At 45.8% G+C, this 21,756-nt stretch overlaps 1 protein-coding gene across 2 annotated transcripts in view; it reads left to right on the plus strand.

Annotated features, from left to right (window-relative positions):
* Positions 1-21,756, plus strand: part of mxi1 (max interactor 1, dimerization protein) — an 80,760-nt gene that overhangs the window by 50,294 nt on the left and 8,710 nt on the right. For both annotated transcript variants that reach the window (XM_056280653.1, XM_056280654.1), the window contains exon 4: positions 611-725. In XM_056280653.1, coding sequence (XP_056136628.1) covers positions 611-725 — 115 coding nt within the window. The remainder of the gene's footprint in view (positions 1-610; positions 726-21,756) is intronic.

Raw genomic sequence — 21,756 nt, forward strand, 5'->3', positions numbered from 1 at the left:
ACACCAAAGAATGCCATGGTACCTTTCCTTCTTTCCCCTACATCTATCAGCTGACACTAGTTTTCCTGTCATTTAGACCAGGAGGGGGACTAAAGCTGGCCAGGTTGGGAAACAGGGAAGAGATACCAGCCCAGGATTACGTTGCTGGCTTTTCCTGGTCTTGCATGACACATATATGACATGTGAGCTACCAAACACCATACTGCGAGCAGCAGCTTGTCAAACCAGAGTACAGGGCTCACAGTGACTTATGGGCCCGCTGCCACAGGGTGGGTGCAGCACTTTAATAATGAGCCCAGATTCCAGCACATTATCATTTGAGAAAAACATGCTGTCTTTGGGAAATGTAGGAGCAGCAACAGTGGAGAGAAGCCAGATCGTGAAAGAACGCAGGTTTAAATCCCAGACCATCTGTACAATTAGGAAAGTTACAGTCAATGAGTTTTACTCTCTCCTTCATGATGTTGCCATTAAGCAAAGTGCTCCCCCATTCTTCGTGTAAGTCCATGGCCTACACCATGTTCTGTACTAAACCACTGGATCACCTAACATCTCTGTCTCTCCTTCTCTCACCCTGCTTCTGTCTCTTCCTCCTCTCTCTCGTGGGCAGGCGAGCTCACTTGCGGCTGTGTTTGGAGCGGCTGAAGGCTCTCATACCACTGGGACCAGACTGCAGCCGCCACACCACACTGGGCCTCCTCAACAAAGCCAAAGCACACATCAAGGTAAACGACTCACCCGCCGCCATCCTCTACATCATGCAGTACATTACATTATGCACCATAGCTGCACAGGCACGCCATGTTCTAGTACTGTTTATTATTGTAGCTGCAACAGGGTTATGGACCCATCATTTTACCAGGTGGGCACATGGAATTACTGAGCAAACTGAATTGTGGGTTGGCTATTGCAGTAGCATCACAGAAGCCAACAAGGCCAGCCCTCCCACGGGGCACCAAATAGGTTATCAAATGAGCCTCATAAAATGATTAACCCTTAACTTTGGTGTTTGATATTTTATAATTAGCGGCACGGTGGCACAGTGGTTAGCGTAGTTGCCTCACAGCAGGAAGGTCCTGGGTTCGAGCCCTGGGGTAGTCCAACCTTGGGGGTCATCCCGGGTCATCCTCTGTGTGCATGTTCTCCCCGTGTCTTGCGTGGGTTTCCACCGGGTGCTCCGGTTTCCTCCCACAGTCCAAAGACATGTAGGTCAGGTGTACCGGCATTACTAAATTGTCCCTAGGTATGAATGTGCGTGTGTGTCGCCCTGTGTGCTGGCCTGGCGACCTGTCCAGGGTGTCTCCCCGCTTGCCGCCGAGTGACTGCCGGGATAGGCTCCAGCATCTCCGCCACCCTGAGAGCAGGATAAGCGGCTCAGATAATGCATGGATGGATATTTTATAATTAAACTACTACAATTTATACAATAATCTAGTCGTAACACTGTGCTACAGCGTTAGCTGTTGCACTACTAACATTAGTAACATTACGAAGTCTATGACACTCATCAAACTACTAGGTTGATGAAGGCAATGAGGGTATTTTTCTCGGCAGAGGATGGCTTCAGTGAATATTGTAGCAAAAACAGGCAGGACATCAGCTTATTCCAATTAAAAATGTATTAAAATAATCAACACTAGTTATCAAACTGATACTGATCAGGTACGATCAATAATGAGCAGCAGTGATCAAGGCACAGAAGCGATACGAGTTTTTGAGACTTTGCAAATATTCCGGTGTAGGAGTGAATGAGTGTAAACGTGGAGATGTGCTAGGATGACAGAGGAGGTAGGTGTGTGTGTGTGTGTGTGTGTGTGTGTGTGTGTGTGTGTGTGCGTGTGCTTCACTACACACAGAAGGGAGGACAAGGAGAGAGGCTGTGTGCATGTGCACAGGTGAGATGTGTATAATAAAAAATTTTGGAAGGGGGGGGGCTGTGGAACAAAATGGAGTAAGGTCAGGTTTCCCGAAGCTCTCCCAAAAGTTATTTAACTTAAAGCACAGTTTCACCTTAGTTTATGGAAATACTGTTTTCTATATTCAGGGCCTGAATTTCAGTGTGGGATTGCAGGTGTTGTGCGTAATTTCGTGATTCCAACAATTCTTGCACTCATAATGCGGGAACCTCCCGCACACATTTACAGCGATGTGTAATGTTCAGTCAACATTTGCACTGGTGTGGTATGCAGGATGGGCTGGCTGGAAGTGACGCATCAGACTTGCAGCCTGGACACCACACTGGGGTGCACTCTGTCACTCTCTCCACGAGGCTCTGATGCCCCTCTGCTGCTGCAGCATCACTTGCTGCCATATAGAGACAGCAGGCTGACCTTACACGTGGGACTTTTTAACGCAACTTAGTCACATGCAACTGAGTTTCATCAGAGTTGCATTGCATATCAGCCCTCACAATTAACTGAAAAGTTGCGAGAAACTTAGGTGCATCAGGTTGAAACTACTTCAGCTTGATGTAACACGGTTCATGCAACAAACAATCAGAGCATACCTGTCGTTTGATGTCACATCATGTCGCAAACCTGACCCATTCTGTTGGGCTTTCAAAACCCGATGTTAAACCATGATGGAGCGACATCTACCAACATGGACCGTAAGTCAAGTCAAGTCAATTTTATTTGTGTAGCCCAGTATCACAAATTACAAATTTGCCTCAAGGGGCTTTACAGCAACACAACATCCTGTCCTTAGACCCTCACATCGGATAAGGAACAACTCCCTTAAAAAACAAACCTTTAACAGGGAGAAAAAATAGGAAGAAACCTCAGGGAGGGCAACAGAGGAGGGTTCTCTCTCCCAAGACAGACAACGTGCAATGGATGTTGTGTTTACACAATTTACACAATACAACATTGAAAGGATACAACATTGGGCGTTGCTGGGGAGAGGGACATCTGGAGTGTCCTACTTAGCTTGCTGCCACCGCGACCCGACCCCGGAGAAGCGGCTGATGATGAATGAATGACCTTACACAAGGAAATTTGTTTAAAACTGTGATGTCCATGAAAAAGACATTTTTAAGATAATAAATCAGTTTAAGAAACAGGTGTTAATTTGAACAGCTCTGCCATTTCACATTAAGGGCATACAGCGCTTTTGTCTCACTGAATGAAATTTGAAATGTGTCCACTGTTCTTACCTACAAAGTATAGGCTGGCAATTACATCTTCAATACGTGAGAGAGTAAAATGAATATTTAATGGCTATTTAACGGACAATCTATTCATATTGCTCTGACTAATCTCATTGGCTGTTGCACATAGTTTTGATTGTATTTAAAATGCTTGATGTAACTGTAGCGAATTTGGGGGGGAGGCTGGGATGCAAACCCGGGTCGCCAGCACCACGGGCGACTGCGCTAACCAGTCAACTAAAGGGTCTGACCCGTTAGCCAAGTGCTAGCGAGTCGTTATCCATGGTCGTTACATTACCCCACCTCCTTCGGGAAGCGCGTCCCCATGCTTCAGCATATCAGCTCCCTCACGTCTCTGGGCGCACACGCTTCCTATGGCCTCACAGTCTCACCATCCCACTTCTGACACCAATGTAGCCAATTCAGGGGGCAGCCCGGGAACCGCCACAGCCAGGGCGTGAACCTGGGTCTCCCGCACCACGGGCAACTACATTAACCAGTCGACTAAAGGGTCTGACCCGTTAGCCAAGTGCTAGCGAGTCTAGTTATCCATGGTCGTTACATTACCCCACCTCCTTCGGGAAGCGCGTCCCCATGCTTCAGCATATCAGCTCCCTCACGTCTCTGGGCGCACACGCTTCCTATGGCCTCACAGTCTCACCATCCCACTTCTGACACCAATGTAGCCAATTCAGGGGGCAGCCCGGGAACCGCCACGGCCAGGGCGTGAACCTGGGTCTCCCGCACCACGGGCAACTACATTAACCAGTCGACTAAAGGGTCTGACCCGTTAGCCAAGGGCTAGCGATTCTATCCGTGCACATTACACTACGGTTGTGTTGCACACACATTATGCAGCTTGTAACTCAAATGCAACCAAATTGCATGAAAAAGTTTATCGTGTAACATCGGCTGTAGGAATCAGAAGAACTTTGTGGTTTCAATGATATGAACATGGAAGACAAGCAAACATAGACCACTGGCTAAAATGTAAATCTACATCATCTGAAGTTGAACCCACTCAGAAAAAAACACAGGACCCCCAAAAGGACTAGTGCAAATGGCAGTACCAGTGAAGTCAACATTAGCAATGTTCATCTTCAGGATCCTCAAGACAGGTAACGTTACTGTTACTAAGGTAATATTACAAATTTCAAGCTAATTGGCTCAGAATATATTCTTGGCTCAAACTTGACAACATAGACAACTATGTATGTAGTTCAGAGAAGCCTTAAGTTGGAGGAGAGCAAGAATAGGCAATTTGAGGTAAGAATGGGATATGGTAAGACCTGTAGTTAAGCTCACAAATAGCATCCCCCCAAAGTGTATAAATCCCCCCATATGAAGCGTTCGAAGGGGCATTCCCCCCATTTTGAAAAAGGAATTTCAGGCCCTGTATATAGTATCTGCCGATCCCTGTTGCTCTTTCAAACGACAACTGATGGCTGTAAACCACTTTTGAGTGACTACTGTTGCAGGCTGTACACAAAACCTTGGACTGTCTTGAGCCAGCTAACGTCACCCAACGTTGATGGGAGCTGCGGACACAACTAACCCTCATGACCACACTTTCTTTCATGTCGGGATTTGTTTTGCTTGCGGAGGAAGCTGACGTCATTTCCCCCCTCCAAAATAAAGAAAGAAGTGAGTAAATTGTGATACTAAATAAAAACGCTACTTCCCTGCTAGCACTTCTACTAACATCGCTCACTAGCTAATATTACCACTAACAAGAGATACTGTCACGTAGAATAAATAGTGATCTTTATCAACTGGTCTGTAAACTGAACATTTCTATCAGACTGTATTCTTAGAAGTATAAACAGAACTTTGACCGCCTGATAGATTGCTAGAATGGGTGACAAGAAAGAAATCTCCAAGACTCGGCCTAAAAGGAACCCTTGCAGAAGTGGGCCTCAGCAGACCCCAGTCTTCCTCAAGCAATCAACCTCGCAAAACAACTCCCCAATTGGGGAGGAAAATTGTAACAACCAGGATGTGCCACTTAACCTGGAGACGTTCAACAAAGCACTTGAAGGGGCATCCAGGTAGCATAGCGGTCTATTCTGTTGCCTACCAACACAGGGATCTCTGGTTCGAATCCCCGTGTTAACTCCGGCTTGGTCGGGAGTCTCTACAGACACAATTGACCATGTCTGCGGGAAGGGAAGCCAGATGTGGGTATGTGTCCTGGTCGCTGCACTAGCGCCTCCTGTGGTCAGTCAGGGTGTCTGTTCAGAGGGGTGGGGGAACTGGGGGGATAGCGTGATCCTCCCACATGCTATGTCCCCCTGGTGAAACTCCTCACTGTCAGGTGAAAAGAACCAGCTGGCGACTCCACATGTATCAGAGGAGACATGTTGTAGTCTGCAGCCCTCCCCGGATCGTGAGAGGGGGTGGAGCAGCGACCGGGATGGCTCGGAAGAGTGGGGTAATTGGCAGGATACAATTGGGGAGAATCCAAAAACACTTGAAGGGCTGAAGCAGGACAAACTGGACTGAAAATTTGACACATTTTCCAAAACACGGGGCTCAGAAATGACTGAAATAAAAGATGAGCTAAAATCATCCATGGCTACATTACGGACAACAGTGAACTCACAGGGATCTGCCATAAAGGACCTTGAGCTGTCAGCTACAGATATCACTCCATTCATTTGCAACAATTACTGCAGCGGTAAAGGCCGCACCCATAATCACCAGGTAGCGAGTGTGAGCAGTCCAGTCTGCAGTCTCTCTCTCTCTTTGGTTCGAATCCCCGTGTTGCACTGGTGTTCCAACTAACTTCTATGTAAACCCATCTGAGGCAATCCTTGATGCTCAGGGCAATTGCTGCAGTCATCCATTCTCTCCAATATTAACCCGACCACGGCATTATAAGACGCTTTACTGCCTGGAATTATTTTCTTCACCAGCCCAGTTGCCAAAATAAAATGTTGGCATTTTATGTCGCTGCAAACCATGGATACATGAAAATCTTGACATTGCTGAGCGAAAACTATGTTTCATATCAACATTTCAACGTATAGCCAAGGTTGGTGGAGCCTGCATCCACGTCATGTTACTGTCAAGTTTGCCTGCAGAAAGAAAACTTGGCTGACATTCCTTTTATTCTCAGTGGAAAATGCAATATTTTAAGATATTTTTGGCATTAGAATGCATTTTGATAGCATTTATAGCGAGAACTGTGCATTTTATTTTCATAATCTTCGTTCAGTGAACATAGATGATCTTTAGTTGGTTAGTTATTATGAAGGTTTTTTCAGGTGTAGCCAGAAATTTGTCTTTACACCTGCAAGATCACCGTCCCTGAAAAGACCTCGGCACGTTGTGAACATCGTGACAATGACCTTTCTCATAAGCAGTATTATGACCATAAAAGAGATTATTTTGGAAATTGGGTTTGGGAAGGAAAATCCAAGCGGGCTAGATCAGACGCCATACAGGACCTGCTGTCATCCAGTCAAGACCATACCAGCGGGAGTTATGCACCGTCGACTTTTGATGATCTCAAAGACCACTTGGTTGGAGAGATTGAAGAAACTGAATGTACCCACCGACTGATGATTAAGACAACGGTAAGCAGCATAATTTAAAGTTACCGTCATTACATCATTACATTACTGTAATAATTCGTTTTAAGTATTCACATACCCAGTTTTGTGTGGTATTGATGTTGTGAATACAAAAATGTAATGCATCACTAATTATCTTCTGCACATGTTTGCATGTTTCCCAGACAAAACAGCAGATGACTAAAGTGTTCATCTTTGCCTTGATTCCAGCGATTCAGATTCAGTGCAAGATGAAGAAGCAAACATCTCCTGGTTTTTTTTTTTTGTTTTTTTTTGGTAAGGACAAAATTACCTTGGAACATAAAAGTAAAAGGTTACATACAGGCTTACCCATCCACATATGCCTTTTTTTCCCACATCAGCTTTACACTCACAGTATAGTTTAAATTTCTGTTGGGGAACTATGAAGTAGATTCTATAATAAACAATTGAATTACAAATAATTCTAAAGGCACCCAAGTGACGTTCCTACGGAATACTTTTTAACAGTTAAAGAGTGAATAAATGACCACATTCATTGCACTGAAGCACAGCATGGTGGTCCAGTCAGTGGTTAGCACTGTTGCCTCACAGCAAGAAGGTCCTGGGTTCAAACCCCAGGCCATCCCAGGTCCTTTCTGTGTGGAGTTTGTATGTTCTCCCCATGTCTGTGTGGGTTTCCTCCCACCATCGAAAAGACATGCATGTTAGGGTTGATACTCCTACCTGTGCCCCTGAGCAAGGCAATGGAAAGAAGAGCTGGGGTTGGTCCCTAGGTGCTGCAGCTGCCCACTGCTCCTATATAACAGGATGGGTTAAATGCAGAGAACACATTTCATTGTAACTAAACAACTGAACAATGGCAAAATAAAGTGGCTTTCTGTATTTATTCTCTGAAGCTGTTTTAGATGTGCACTGAAACGGAGTGAAAGTCTTTTAACTCTCAAGTGGAAATATTCATGTGCTTAAATTTGTACTCTACATTTACATAGGATGAGTATGTGACTGAGGAGGATGAAGAGGAGGAAAGCCTTGCAGAGGAGCAGAGTGAAGCCCATCGTAACATGCAAGTTGGAGAGGGACATGGAAGTGATCAGTCTCCAGAAAAATTAGAAGAATTACCGATGAAACTTGGCCATGATGATTTAGCAAGCAACCTTCAAGATTTATGACAATGCTGTCACCTCACTTCTTTTGTGTATCAAACAGCTCATGAGCCAGTTTCCATTTCAATACAATTTGTGAAGCAATTTCAGCAGAGTCAATAGCTTAGTATGCCAAGGACATGTGAATATGGTGCAGGGCATGTGAATATGGTACTGAGTACGTGAATATGGTGCAGGAGATGTGAATATGGTGCAGGGCATGTGAATTTGGTGCAGGATATGTGAATATGGTGCAGGACATATGAATATGGTGAAGGACGTGATTATGGGGCAGGATGTGAATATGGTGCAAGGCATGTGAATATGGTGCAGGACATGTGAATATGGTGCAGGACATGTGAATATGGTGCAGGATGTGATTTGGTGCAGGACGTGATTTGGTGCAGGACGTGACTATGGTGCAGGATATGTGAATATGGTGCAGGGCATGTGAATATGGTGCAGGACGTGAATATGGTGCAGGGCATGTGAATATGGTGCAGGACGTGAATATGGTGCAGAACGTGATTTGGTGCAGTACATGAATATGGTGCAGGAGATGTGAATATGGTGCAGGACATGTGAATATGGTGCAGGACGTTAATATGGTGCAGGGCATGTGAATATGGTGCAGGACATGTGAATATGGTGCAGGACGTGAATATGGTGCAGGGCATGTGAATATGGTGCAGGACGTGATTTGATGCAGGACGTGAATACGATGCAGGATATGTGAATACGGTGCAGTGCATGTGAATATGGTGCAGGACATGTTAATCTTGTGCAGGACATGTGAATATGGTGCAGGACATATGAATCTGGTGCAGGACATGTGAAAATGGTGCAGGACATGTGAATATGGTGCAGGACATGTGAATATGGTGCAGGGCATGCGAATATGGTGCAGGACATGTGATTTGATGCAGGATGTGAATCTGGTGCAGGACATGTGAATATGGTGCAGGGCATACGAATATGGTGCAGGGCATGTGAATATGGTGCAGGACATGTGATTTGATGCAGGACGTGAATATGGTGCAGGGCATGTGAATATGGTGCAGGGCATACGAATATGGTGCAGGGCATGTGAATATGGTGCAGGGCATGTGAATATGGTGCAGGACATGTGATTTGATCTAGGATGTGAATCTGGTGCAGGACATGTGAATATGGTGCAGGGCATACGAATATGGTGCAGGGCATGTGAATATGGTGCAGGACATGTGATTTGATGCAGGACGTGAATATGGTGCAGGGCATGTGAATATGGTGCAGGACATGTGATTTGATGTAGGACGTGAATATGGTGCAGGATATGTGAATATGGTGCAGTGCAAGTGAATATGGTGCAGGACATGTGAATACAGTGCAGGGCAAGTGAATATGGTGCAGGACATATGAATATGGTGCAGGACATGTGAATACAGTGCAGGGCAAGTGAATATGGTGCAGGACATATGAATATGGTGCAGGACAGGTTAATCTGGTGCAGGACATGTGAATATGGTGCAGGACATGTGAATACAGTGCAGGGCAAGTGAATATGGTGCAGGATTTGCCAGTATTTTGGGAAGACAAATGGTTGGGACGTTGTCACGTGATGACACAGCTTTATGTGAAGCACGGTGTTTTGGTGTCAGCAGAAAGACTTCTCTTAGAAAACTGTATGGTGCTGCCGCTGTCTTCGTTCCACCAGGTCATCTTGGATGAATTTGACAGACATGTAATGTTGACAATGAATCATCACATTTACCCTGAAAACTGTATGACTGAGGTTGACTGTTCTGCCATGACATGCAGAAGGGTAACATATCGAATGTAACTTTCTCCACAGATGGGACTAGAGCAGAAAGGTCAGCATATATATATATATCCACATGGTTCGGTTCTGGGTCCTCTCCTTTTCTCCCTGTACATGACATCCCTGGGTTCTGTTATTCACTCGCATGACTTCTCTTACCATTGTTATGCCAATGACACCCAGCTGATCTTGTCCTTTCCTCCCTCTGACACACAAGTAGAGACACGCATTGCTGTGTGCTTAACTGACATCTCGGAGTGGATGGCGACACACCACCTGAAGCTCAATCTGGACAAGACAGAGCTGATATTTCTCTCAGGGAAAGGTTGCCCACACTGAGACCTGGCCATCACCATTGACAACACCGTGGTGACGCCAACTCGGACTGCGAGGAATCTGGGTGTGAACCTGGATGACCAACTGTAGTTTGCTGCAAATGTTGCATCAGTTGCTCGCTCCTGCAGATTTCTCCTCAATAACATCAGGAGGATTCGCCCATTCCTCACCGACGAGATGGCACAGGTGCTCATCCAGGCTCTGGTCATCTCCTGGCTGGATTACAGCAACTCCTTCCTTGCTGGCGCCCCGGCGTCGGCCATCAGACCTGTGGAGCTTGTTCAGAAAGCTGCAGCTTGTCTAGTGTTCAACCGCCCTAAGTTCTCCCACACAACTCCCCTTCTCATGTCCCTACACTGGCTCCCAGTTGCTGCTCGCATCCAGTTTAAGACTCTGGTGCTAGCCTACAGGGCAGTGAAAGGAACAGCTCCTTCCTATCTTCAGGCCATGGTCAAGCCCTACGCCCCTGCCTGACCACTTCGCTCTGCTGCCTTGAGACGCCTGGTTGCCCCGTCGCTCAGAGGCCCCTGCTGCCGATGGACCCGGCCACGGCTCTTTTCTGTCCTGGCCCCACAGTGGTGGAATGAACTCCCCACTGATGTCAGGACAGCGGAGTCACTGCCCATCTTTCGGCGCAGATTGAAAACTCACCTCTTCAAGAACTACTACCCTGTTACTTGTTCTTAGCACTTATTGTATTCACTCATTTAAAAAAAAAATCTTTCTTGCGCTTTTACTTCAGCACTGGTTTTGCTCTTAGATGCTTGTTTAGATGCCCTGATGACTGGTAGTTCTCCTGATTTCCTACGTCAAATGCACTTATTGTAAGTCGCTTTGGAGAAAAGCGTCGGCTAAATGACTGTAATGTAATATAATGTAATATATATATATATATATATATATATATATATATATATATATATATATATATATATATATATATACACAGTGCATATATATATATATATATTTACACACAGTGCATCCGGAAAGTATTCACACCCCTTCACTTTCCCCACATTTTGTTATGTTACAGCCTTATTCCAAAATGGATTATATTCCTTTTTTTTCTCATCACTCTACATACAATACCCCATAATGACAAAGTGAAAAAGGTTTTGTAGAAATTTTGCAAATTTATTAAAAATAAAAAACTGAAATATTGCATGTACATAAGTATTCACACCCTTTACTCAGTTGAGGCACCCTTGGCAGCAATTACAGCCTCAGGTCTTCTTGGGTATGAAGCTACAAGCTTGGCACACCTATATTTGGGGTATTTCTCCCATTCTTCTCTGCAGAGCCTCTCGAGCTCTGTAAGGTTAGATGGGGAGCGTCGCTGCACAGCTATTTTCAGGTCTTTCCAGAGATGTTCAATGGGGTTCAAGTCTTGGCTCTGGCTGGGCCACACAAGGACATTCACAGACTTGTCCCGAAGCCACTCCTTCGTTGTCTTGGCTGTGTGCTTAGGGTCGTTGTCGTGTTGAAAGGTAAACCTTCGCCCTAGTCTGAGGTCCTGGGCGCTCTGGAGCAGGTTTTCATCAAGGATCTGTCTGTACTTTGCTCCGTTCATCTTTCCCTCGATCCTGACTAGTCTCCCAGTTGCTGCCACTGAAAAACATCCCCACAGCATGATGCTGCCACCACCATGCTTCACTGTAGGGATGGTATTAGCAAGGTGATGAGAGGTGCCTGGTTTCCTCCAGGCGAGACGTTTGGCATTCAGGCCAAAGAGTTCAATCTTGGTTTCATCAGACCAGAGAATCTTGTTTCTCATGGTCTGAGAGTCCTTTAGGTGCTTTCTGGCAAACTCCAAGCGGGCTGTCATGTGCCTTTTACTGAGCAGAGGCTTCCGTCTGGCCACTCTACCATAAAGGCCTGATTGGTGGAGCGCTGCAGAGATGGTTGTCCTTCTGGAAGGTTCTCCCATCTCCACAGAGGAATACTGGAGCTCTGTCAGAGTGACCATCAGGTTCTTGGTCACCTCCCTGACCAAGGCCCTTCTCCCCCGATTGCTCAGTTTGGCTGGGCGGCCAGCTCTAGGAAGAGTCCTGGTGGATCCAAACTTCTTCCATTTACGAATGATGGAGACCACTGTGTTCTTCGGGACCTTCAAAGCTGTAGAAATGTTTTTGTACCCTTCCTCAGATCTGTGCCTCGATACAATCCTGTCTCGGAGGTCCACAGACAATTCCTTTGACTTTATGGCTTGGTTTCTGCTCTGACATGCACTGTCAACAGTGGGACCTTATATAGACAGGTGTGTGCCTTTCCAAATCATGTCCAATGAATTGAATTTACTAGAGGTGGACTCCAATCAAGATGTAGAAACATCTCAAGGATGATCAGTGGAAACAGGATGAACCTGAGCTCAGTTTTGAGTGTCATAGCAAAGGGTGTGAATACTTATATACATGCAATATTTCCGTTTTTTATTTTTAATAAATTTGCAAAAATTTCTACAAACCCTTTTTCACTTTGTCATTATAGGGTATTGTGTGTGGATTGGTGAGGGAAAAAAAGGAATTTAATCCATTTTGGAATAAGGCTGAAACATAACAAAATGTGGAGAATGTGAAGGGGTGTGAATACTTTCCAGATGCACTGTATATATATATATTTTTATATTAAGTGGTGGTTAGCACGGTGGCACAGTGGTTAGCATGGTTGCCTAAAAGCAAGAAGGTCCTGGGTTTGAGCCCCAGGGTAGTCCAACCTTGGGGGTTGTCCCGGTTCATCCTCTGTGTGCCATTTGCATGTTCTCCCCATGTCTGCGTGGGTTTCCTCTGGGGGTCCCGGTTTCCTCCCACAGTCCAAAGACATGTAGGTCACGTGAATCAGCTATACTAAATTGCCCCTAGGTATGAGTGTGTGTGTGTGTGTGTGTGTGTGTGTGTGTGTGTTGGCCCTGTGTGATGGCCTGGTGGCCTGTCCAGGGTGTCTCCCCGCCTGCCGCCCAATGACTGCTGGGATAGGCTCCAGCATCCCCGCCACCCTGAGAGCAGGATATGTGGTTCAGATAATGAATGGATGGACGCTAAGTGGTGTGCAAAGAAGAACAGTTTGGAGGACCCTGTCCTTGACCCTCTAACAGAACTACAAGCAGCCATTATAAAGCAGGTCGTAGTTGTTAATGTCGTGTCAAAAGGTAATGCATTCAAACATGTCATTGCAAAAGTTTCCTGGCTTCATTCCCATCTGGACAGACATTTTTATGGAGAGACAGTAGAGGTTTGGAGCTTGCAGGGAACAGACACCTCATACCCAGCATCATTTCTCCCTGTTGAGCACACTGCTGGAAGATGTGTGGTGAAACACATCCACTGTGCATTTAAGCAGGACAAAAGAAAAGGTGGCTGCAGTCATGCCACTACGTGGGGGGGGGGGGGGGTGTAGGATAGTCAAGGCTCAGCATTTTCGGTTTTTACCGATTTTCACGCAGATTTTTTTTAAAAGAAGCATATCGGTTTAAACTGACTTTCACCTGGATTTAATGTTTCCACGGATCCAAAAGTTGTTCCTGTTCATGTGATGTTATGTAACTGTCCTCTTGTTTCGAAATGTGGCATGCTGGATGGCTTTGAAAAATAGAAACCAAAAACGCTGAGCCTTGAGGCTAGTGTACGGAGCTCTTCATAGTGTGTGTGTGTGTGTGTGTGTATGTGTGTGTGTGTCCTGAGCTCTTCATGGTGTGCGTGTGTGTGTGTGTGTGTGCGTGTGCGTGTGCGTGTGTGTGTGTGTATGTGCTGAGCTCTTCATAGTGTTGGTATACTGAGTTCTTCATAGCGTGTGTGTGCGTGCGTGTGCATGCACTGAGCTCTTCATAGTGTGTGTGTGTGTGTGTGTGTACTGAGCTCTTCATAGTGTGTGTGTGTACTGAGCTCTTCATAGTGTGTGTGTGTGTGTGTGTGTACTGAGCTCTTCATAGTGTGTGTGTGTGTACTGAGCTCTTCATAGTGTGTGTGTACTGAGCTCTTCATAGTGTGTGTGTGTGTGTGTGTGTGTGTGTACAGAGCTCTTCATAGTGTGTGTGTACTGAGCTCTTCATAGTGTGTGTGTGTGTGTGTGTGTGTGTGTGTACTGAGTTCTTTATAGTGTGTGTGTACTGAGCTCTTCATAGTGTGTGTGTACTGAGCTCTTCATAGTGTGTGTGTGTGTGTGTGTGTGTACTGAGATCTTTATAGTGTGTGTGTACTGAGCTCTTCATAGTGTGTGTGTGTGTGTGTGTGTGTGTGTGTGTGTGTGTGTGTGTGTGTGTGTGTGTGTGTGTGTGTGAGACGTTCCCAAAAATGCTTTCCTAAGTGAACCTGGTAAAGAATATTCACATCAGTGTAATCTGCCAGGCCAGCGCCAGCCTGCTGAAGGTGTCGTGGAATGTGTGGGTGCATTGTTGTCCCAAAGCAAAACACCAAAATGTGAAAGTCATTCTGGATGTTTAGCCGTTTGTAGCACGATTATTCATACGGGGGGTGTCTTTGGTTTCCAGGTTTGAGCCATAGAACGGGTCACTTCCTGACTCCTGCAAGGCCTGATGATGTGCCGATGGACTTTACAAAATGCTGCAGACAGGATGCTGTGCTTTTGTTAATTCATTGCTGTTTTAGTTCTTGTTTATGTTTTTTTTCTCTTTTGCTTCTCTTTTTTTCTTTTTTTGGTCTTTTGTACTTTCTCAAATAAAAAAAAAAGAAGGTCTGTGAGAGAGTCAAAGAGAAACCACCCACTGACCAGATGACGAATATTTCATGTATGGCAAAGTTGTTGTTTTTTTTTAATTTAAAGAAAAGAGAAAAGTGCAGTTGTGATGAGATGATCTATTGCTTTATAAAATGCTGTGGTACCAAGTCCTTCGGTGAAAAATGAAAAGAAAAAGCACATCAGAATGTGTGTAACATTACAGATGCCTAGAAGAAAAGGCAGTGATAGCATGCAGATGTGAAACTCTGAACCACTGACCTTCACTTCACCACTGACCATCACTTCACCACTGGCCATCACTATTGGCCATCACTTCACCACTGACCATCACTATTGGCCATCACTTCACCACTGACCATCACTTCACCACTGGCTATCACTATTGGCCATCACTTCACCACTGGCTATCACTATTGGCCATCACTTCACCACTGGCTATCACTATTGGCCATCACTTCACCACTGACCATCACTACTGGCCATCACTTCACCACTGGCCATCACTTCACCACTGGCCATCACTTCACCACTGACCATCACTATTGGCCATCACTTCACCACTGACCATCACTTCACCACTGACCATCACTTCACCACTGGCCATTACTACTGGCCATCACTTCACCACTGACCATCACTTCACCACTGACCATCACTTCACCACTGGCCATCACTTCACCACTGGCCATCACTTCACCACTGGCCATCACTTCACCACTGACCATCACTTCACCACTGGCCATCAAACTGGTTTTGAAAATAAACACGGCACAAAGGTGTGTATATGCACTGAAGGAAGTTGTATAAGTATAGAAGACATATCACTTCAATATTAATGTGTTTCATGGAGGCATCCAAAGCTTTTGACTGAATGAATCCATGGTAACTAGTTTGTTAAACTACAAGAGCAAGAGCGCCCCCTTATTTGATAAGCATCTTACTAAAAGCACTCTGGTATTCATATCAAACCATGCAAGCTGGATGGCGTAAGAGTATATCTGAGTACATATGAGTACATCTGAATACATCCGAGTATATCTGTGTATACATGAGTATATCTGAGTATATCTGAGTACATCTGAGCACATCTGAGCATGTCTGAATACATCTGAGTATTTCTGAGTATACATGAGTATATCTGAGTACATCTGAGTATATCTGAGTATATCTAAGTACAGCTGAGTATATCTGAGTTTTTTATTAGTATATCTGAGTACATCTGAATATATCTGAGTACATATGAGTACATCTGAGTATATCTGAGTACATCTGAGTATATCTGAGTACATCTGAGGATGTGAGTATATCTGAGTATATCTGAGTACATCTGAATATATTAGTTTTTTGAGTATATCAGTATATCTGAGTACATCTAAGTATATATGAGTATACATCTGAATATAGCTGAGTACATCTGAGTATATATGAGTACATCTGAGTATATATCTGAGTATGTTTGACAACACAACATCCATCGCACGTCGTCCGTCTTGGGAGAGAGATCCCTCCTCTGTTGCTCTCCCTGAGGTTTCTTCCTATTTTTTCTCCCTGTTAAAGGGTTTTTTTTGGGGAGTTCTTCCTTATCCGATACGGGGGTCTAAGGACAGCATGTTGTGTTGCTGTAAAGCCCACTGAGGCAAATTTGTGATATTGGGCTATACAAATAAAATTGACTTGACTTGACTTATATCTGCACTCTTCTAGTGACCAATGGGTGAAATAGTGTCACCTGTTCTCTTCAATCTGCAGCACAAAATTAATAAGTATACAAAAAAAGTGGAAAAAATAGGGAAGGACTTGGAAAATAAAAAAAATCTTGAGAAGAGTCTTTGGAAGGAAAGAAAATATAAAAAGAATAGTATTGAAAAACAACATTTTGAAAAACTTTAAAAACCTCTTTTTTACTCCAAGGCGGACCTGGCTATTTATCCTGCCTGGCTCTGGGCATTTCACAGGTGGGAGGATGGTTTTCATGTGGTGCATCTCCATCCATCTTCTCGTTGATGTTCATTCTGTGATTTTAGGAGAGAGGATTATTTAATGCAGACTGTCCCAGAAAGTTGAATCGGTTCATCTGGACACTTTTTAGTAATTCACACAACCAGCTGAAACTCCATGGCCCATCAAAGGGAAGTGTGTTACAGCATATTACCTAACACACCAGAGAATGTATGATTAACAACGAGCAATCATACTATGACATCTAATATTTATCCGAAATGACATCTATCTAAACTATCCAGAAAAGCAAGTTTCTAGAGGTACTATCAGGAGATGAACAGAAGTTAACCAATGACTCATTGATTGCCATGCAATAAAATTACCATCTTACACAAGAAGATTAACTGAATAACATCAATAAAATAAAATGAAAGGAAATAATATGGTTAACAGCATATCATTTGACCCGAGAGACTTAACCGCCTATGGCCACTAAACGGCAGTAGACATGACACGTTAGAAATGCAGTTAAAACCTCGAATCGACATCTTAGTCAGTTTAAGCTCTACAGTTATTGGAGCGAGGTCATGGTTCATAAAATTGTTTGCTGAGTAATATTAGCCAGGTCACTAGAGGGTTAAACAATTATTTCATATCAATTCAAACATGTACCTCAGATAAGATCACCAGCATCTGGCACAGTTAAGAGAGGGATTTTGAGTGTGTGTGTGTGTGTGTGTGTGTGTGTGTGTGTGTGTGTGTGTGTGTGTGTGTGTAGGTGGGTCAGAGGTAGAGAGAGTGGAGAGAATGAAACTTGAATTGATTAACCCAAGTCATTGTCCTTACCAAGAAAAAATGTATTTAATCTCAAATACACAACACTCATCTTCACCAATGATGAGATGAGAACGTTCTTCTTCTTCTGTGGAAAAGAGTTCTTGTCTTGTGTTGAGATGGGATTAACTCTCCTTCCCATGATCAACGGTGAAGATATCCAAAACATGATTACTTCGGGAGGTCCTCTGGTCTGGTTGATGTCAGTTTGGCTCCTTTATGTGAGTTGGGTCAAGGGCCACTTTGCAAAATCAGTATATGAAATGACTTTGCCTACTTATCTCTGATGAAATTCCAAGGGGGGGGGGGGCAGGAAGGCAGGGAGTCATCGCTACAGTAATTATAACAATAATTCAAACACTTGTCCTACCGAAAACAGTCACTAGATGGCAGTTTGGCCAAACGGCAAACAGTACATTAAATCTGAATTTTAATAACTCATTTTGTATCGCACAGATATAGGGGTGGAACTATACTTCATGAAAACAGTTGCTGCGTAATATTAACTGGATTACGAGATGGTCCAACAATTGAATCACATTAATTCAGACATGTAGAGAGCTAATTGTAACTCCATTGTAATTCCAATGGAATTACAACAGCAGAGCTACAGCACCTATTCCGGAAAAGGGAAACCAGGACCCCCTCCTGGAGCCAGACCTGGGAAGGGAGCTTGTTGGCGAACGTCTGGTGGCCAGGCCTTGGCCCATGGAGCCCGGTCGGGCCCAGCCCGAAAAAGCAACATGGACCCACCACCCGCGGGAATGAGCATTGGGGTAGAGTGCAATGCAAGCAGGGCAGCAGGCAAAGGCAGGGACCGGAGCATGCCGACTTCCGGCATCGCAAACTGGACCTTGGGGCATGGAATGTCACCTCTCTGACAGGGAAGGACCCTGAGCTGGTCCGGGAGGTGGAGCAATACCAATACCAACTAGATAATAGTTGGGCTCACCTCCACACATAGCATGGGCTCTGGTACCAAATTCCTGGGGAGGGACTGGAGTCTTTACTTTTCCGGAATTGGCCAAGGTGACAGGCGCCGAGCGGGTGTGGGGATACTCACAAGTCCCAGGTTGAGCACTGCCGTGTGGAAGTTCTCCCTAGGGAATGAGAGGGTAGCCTCTATATGACTGCGAGTCGTTGGGGGAAAGGCTCTGACTGTTTTGTGTATGGTTATGCACCGAATAGCAGTTTGGAGTATCTGGCCTTCTTGGAGTCTCTGGGTGGTGTCCTGTATAGGGTTCTGCCTGGGGACTCTATAGTTCTGCTGGGGGACTTCAACGCTCACGTGGGCAATGATGGAGAAACCTGGAGGGGCATGATTGGGAGGAACAGTCTTCCCAATTGGAACCCGAGCTGCAAGAAATTGTGGGGGCAGTGTTGCGCAGTGTAGTTAATAGCTCACGCGCGACCAGCCAGCAACACACAACAAAGAAGACGAAGAAATGGCCGAACTTTGTGAGGAAAGGCTGTGCGAGTTAGTACGTAGTTATAAACATATTTATGATGTTACCTCGCCTGGGCACAGAGACAAACAACTGCTAAAGAACAGTTGGGAGGAGATTGGACGTGAATTGGGAGTGAGTTGGATGGCAGTGAAGGAGAAGTGGAGGTCTGTGCAGGACTGATTTGTTCGAGCCTACTACGCTGCCTCTTTTTTTGCTTATTTTTTAACAGATACATGCTCATGATCTCCTCCACCGTCGCCATGTTTGCTCTCTTCTTCTTCGTGTGAATTTCCGGCAGCCTAGACACCTTACCTCTGAACTCGGAAGTGAACTCTGAACTTAACTCTGAACTGCCCTCTAGTGGATGTATTGCTTAACAACCATGCCAACGTAAAACACAGATGGGAAGTATGTGGGCAGTGACGTTTAGAACATTTGAAATGGACGTATCTATTTACGTACGTAAAGGGAGCATAAATGAGCCTTAATGGATTGGCCATAACAAGCACCACGTTCAAACATAAGGTAGTTCATAAGTGTACTTGGTACCAGAACAACTTAGGCTGAAGATTGATGATAGACTTTGTGGTCATATCATCAGATCTGCAGCCATATGTTTTAACACTCGGGTGAAGACAGGAGCAGTGCTGTCAACTGATCACTCCCTGGTGGTGAGTTGGATCAGATCCTGAAGAAGTTCTCATGTATCCCAAGGGAGGCTGGGAACATGGAGTCTGGGTGGGCCACGTTCAAAGCCTCTATTGCAGATGCGGCAGGTAGGAGCTGTGGTCATAAGGTCATCAGTGCCTGTCGAGATGGCAACTTAAGAACCCGCTGGTGGAAACCGGTGGTAAGGGAAGTCGTCAGACTGAAGAAGGAGGCCTTTCAGGCTTGGTTGGCCCAGGGGTCCCCTGAAGCAGCAAACAGGTACCGGGAGGCCAGAAGGGCTGCGGCTTCGGTGATTGCGGAAGCAAAAACTCGGGTGTGGGAGGAGTTTGGGGAGGCTATGGAGGAGGACCTTCGGTTGGCCTCAAGGAAGTTCTAGCAAACCATCCGGCGACTCAGGAAGGGGAAGCAGGACGTGACTCAGGAAGGGGAAGCAGGACGTGACTCAGGCTGTTTTCAGCTGGGGAGGGGAACTGTTAACCCACACTGGGGATGTTGTCCGGCGGTGAAAATAACTCTTTGAGGAGCTTCTGGACCTGGCTAACACGTCCTCAGTTGAGGAGGTAGAGTCTGAAGATTCGGGGGGAAGCCCCACCCATATCCCTGGCAGAGGTCTCTGAGGTATTTAAGAAGCTCCTCGGTGGCAAGGAACCGGGTGTTGATGAGATTCACCCTGAAGGCTCTGGACATTGTTGGGCTGTCTTGGCTGACACGCCTCTTCAGTGTCACGTGGAGGTCGGGGATAGTACCTGTGGAGTAGCAGGGGACCGGAGGGTGTACTCCAATTATTGGGGCATCACACTGCTCAGCCTCCCTGGAAAAGTCTACTCTAGGGTGCTGGAAAGGAGGCTCCGACCGATTGTCGAACCTCGGATCCAGGAGGAACAATGTGGATTCCGTCCTGACCATGGAACAACAGACCAACTCTATCCTTGTGAAAGTGCTGAGGGAGGCATGGCAGTTTGACCAGCCAGTCTACATGTGTTTTGTAGACTTGGAGAAGGCTTACGACCGTATACCCCGGGGCACTCGGTAGGGGGTACTGCGGGAGTATGGGGTACCGGTGCAGTTGCTACAAGCCATGCGGTCCTTATATGACCAAAGTGAGAGCCGTGTCCTTATTTTTGACATAAAGTCAAACACATTTTCGGTGAGTGCTGGACTCCAATTCTGTTTGTGATATTCATGGACAGAATCTCAAGACACAGCCAAGGTGAGAAGCGTGTCCATTTTGGGAACCTCAGAATTGCATCTCTGCTCTTCACAGGTGATGTGGTTGTTGGTGTCATCAGAAAGCAACCTCCAGAGTGCACTCGGGCGATTTGTAGCTGAGTATGAAATGGCCGGGATGAGAGTCAGCACCTCCAAGTCTGAGACCATGGTTCTCTACCAGAAAATGGTGGATTGCTCCCTCCGGGTTGAGGATGAGTTTTTGCCTCAAGTGAAGGAGTTCAATTATCTTGGGGTCTTGTTCACGAGTGAGGGCTGGATGGAGCGGGAGATTGACAGGCAGATTGGTGCAGCATCAGCAGTAATGCGGACATTGTACCAGACCGTTGTGGTGAAGAGGGAGCTGAGCTGGGAGGCAAAGCTCTCAATTTACCAGTCAGTCTTTGTTCCACCCCTCACCTATGGTTATGAGCTTTGGGTAGTGACTGAAAGGGTGAGATCGCAGATACAAGCAGCTGAAATAAGTTTCCTCCGTAGGGTGTCTGGGCTCAGCCTTAGAGATAGGGTGAGGAGCTCGGACATCCGGAGGGAGCTCGAAGTAAAGCCGCTGCTCCTTCGCATCGAAAGGAGCCAGTTGAGGTGGTTCGGGCATCTGATCAGGATGCCTCCTGGGCACCTTCCTTTGGGGGTTTTCCGGGCACAGCCAACTGGAAGGAGACCCCGGGGTAGAACCAGAACTCTCTGTAAGGACTACATGTCCAATCTGGCCAGGGAATGCCTTGGGATCCCCCCAGGAGGAGCTGGAGGGCATTGCTGGGGAGAGGGACGTCTGGAGTGCCCCACTTAGCTTGCTGCCACCGCAACCCTACTCTGGAGAAACGGCTGAAGATGAATAAATGAATTTTCAAACAATGTATTTCACTCAGGTAATGGAAAAAGGGGTCAAGACTTTCAGACAGCTTATGGGATTGGTGAGTTTCAGGTGGAGGACCGTTACTTTCCCGAGTCACCAGTGCCA

The sequence above is a fragment of the Lampris incognitus genome, chromosome 5, assembly GCF_029633865.1.
Source record: "Lampris incognitus isolate fLamInc1 chromosome 5, fLamInc1.hap2, whole genome shotgun sequence".
NCBI lineage: Eukaryota > Metazoa > Chordata > Actinopteri > Lampriformes > Lampridae > Lampris > Lampris incognitus.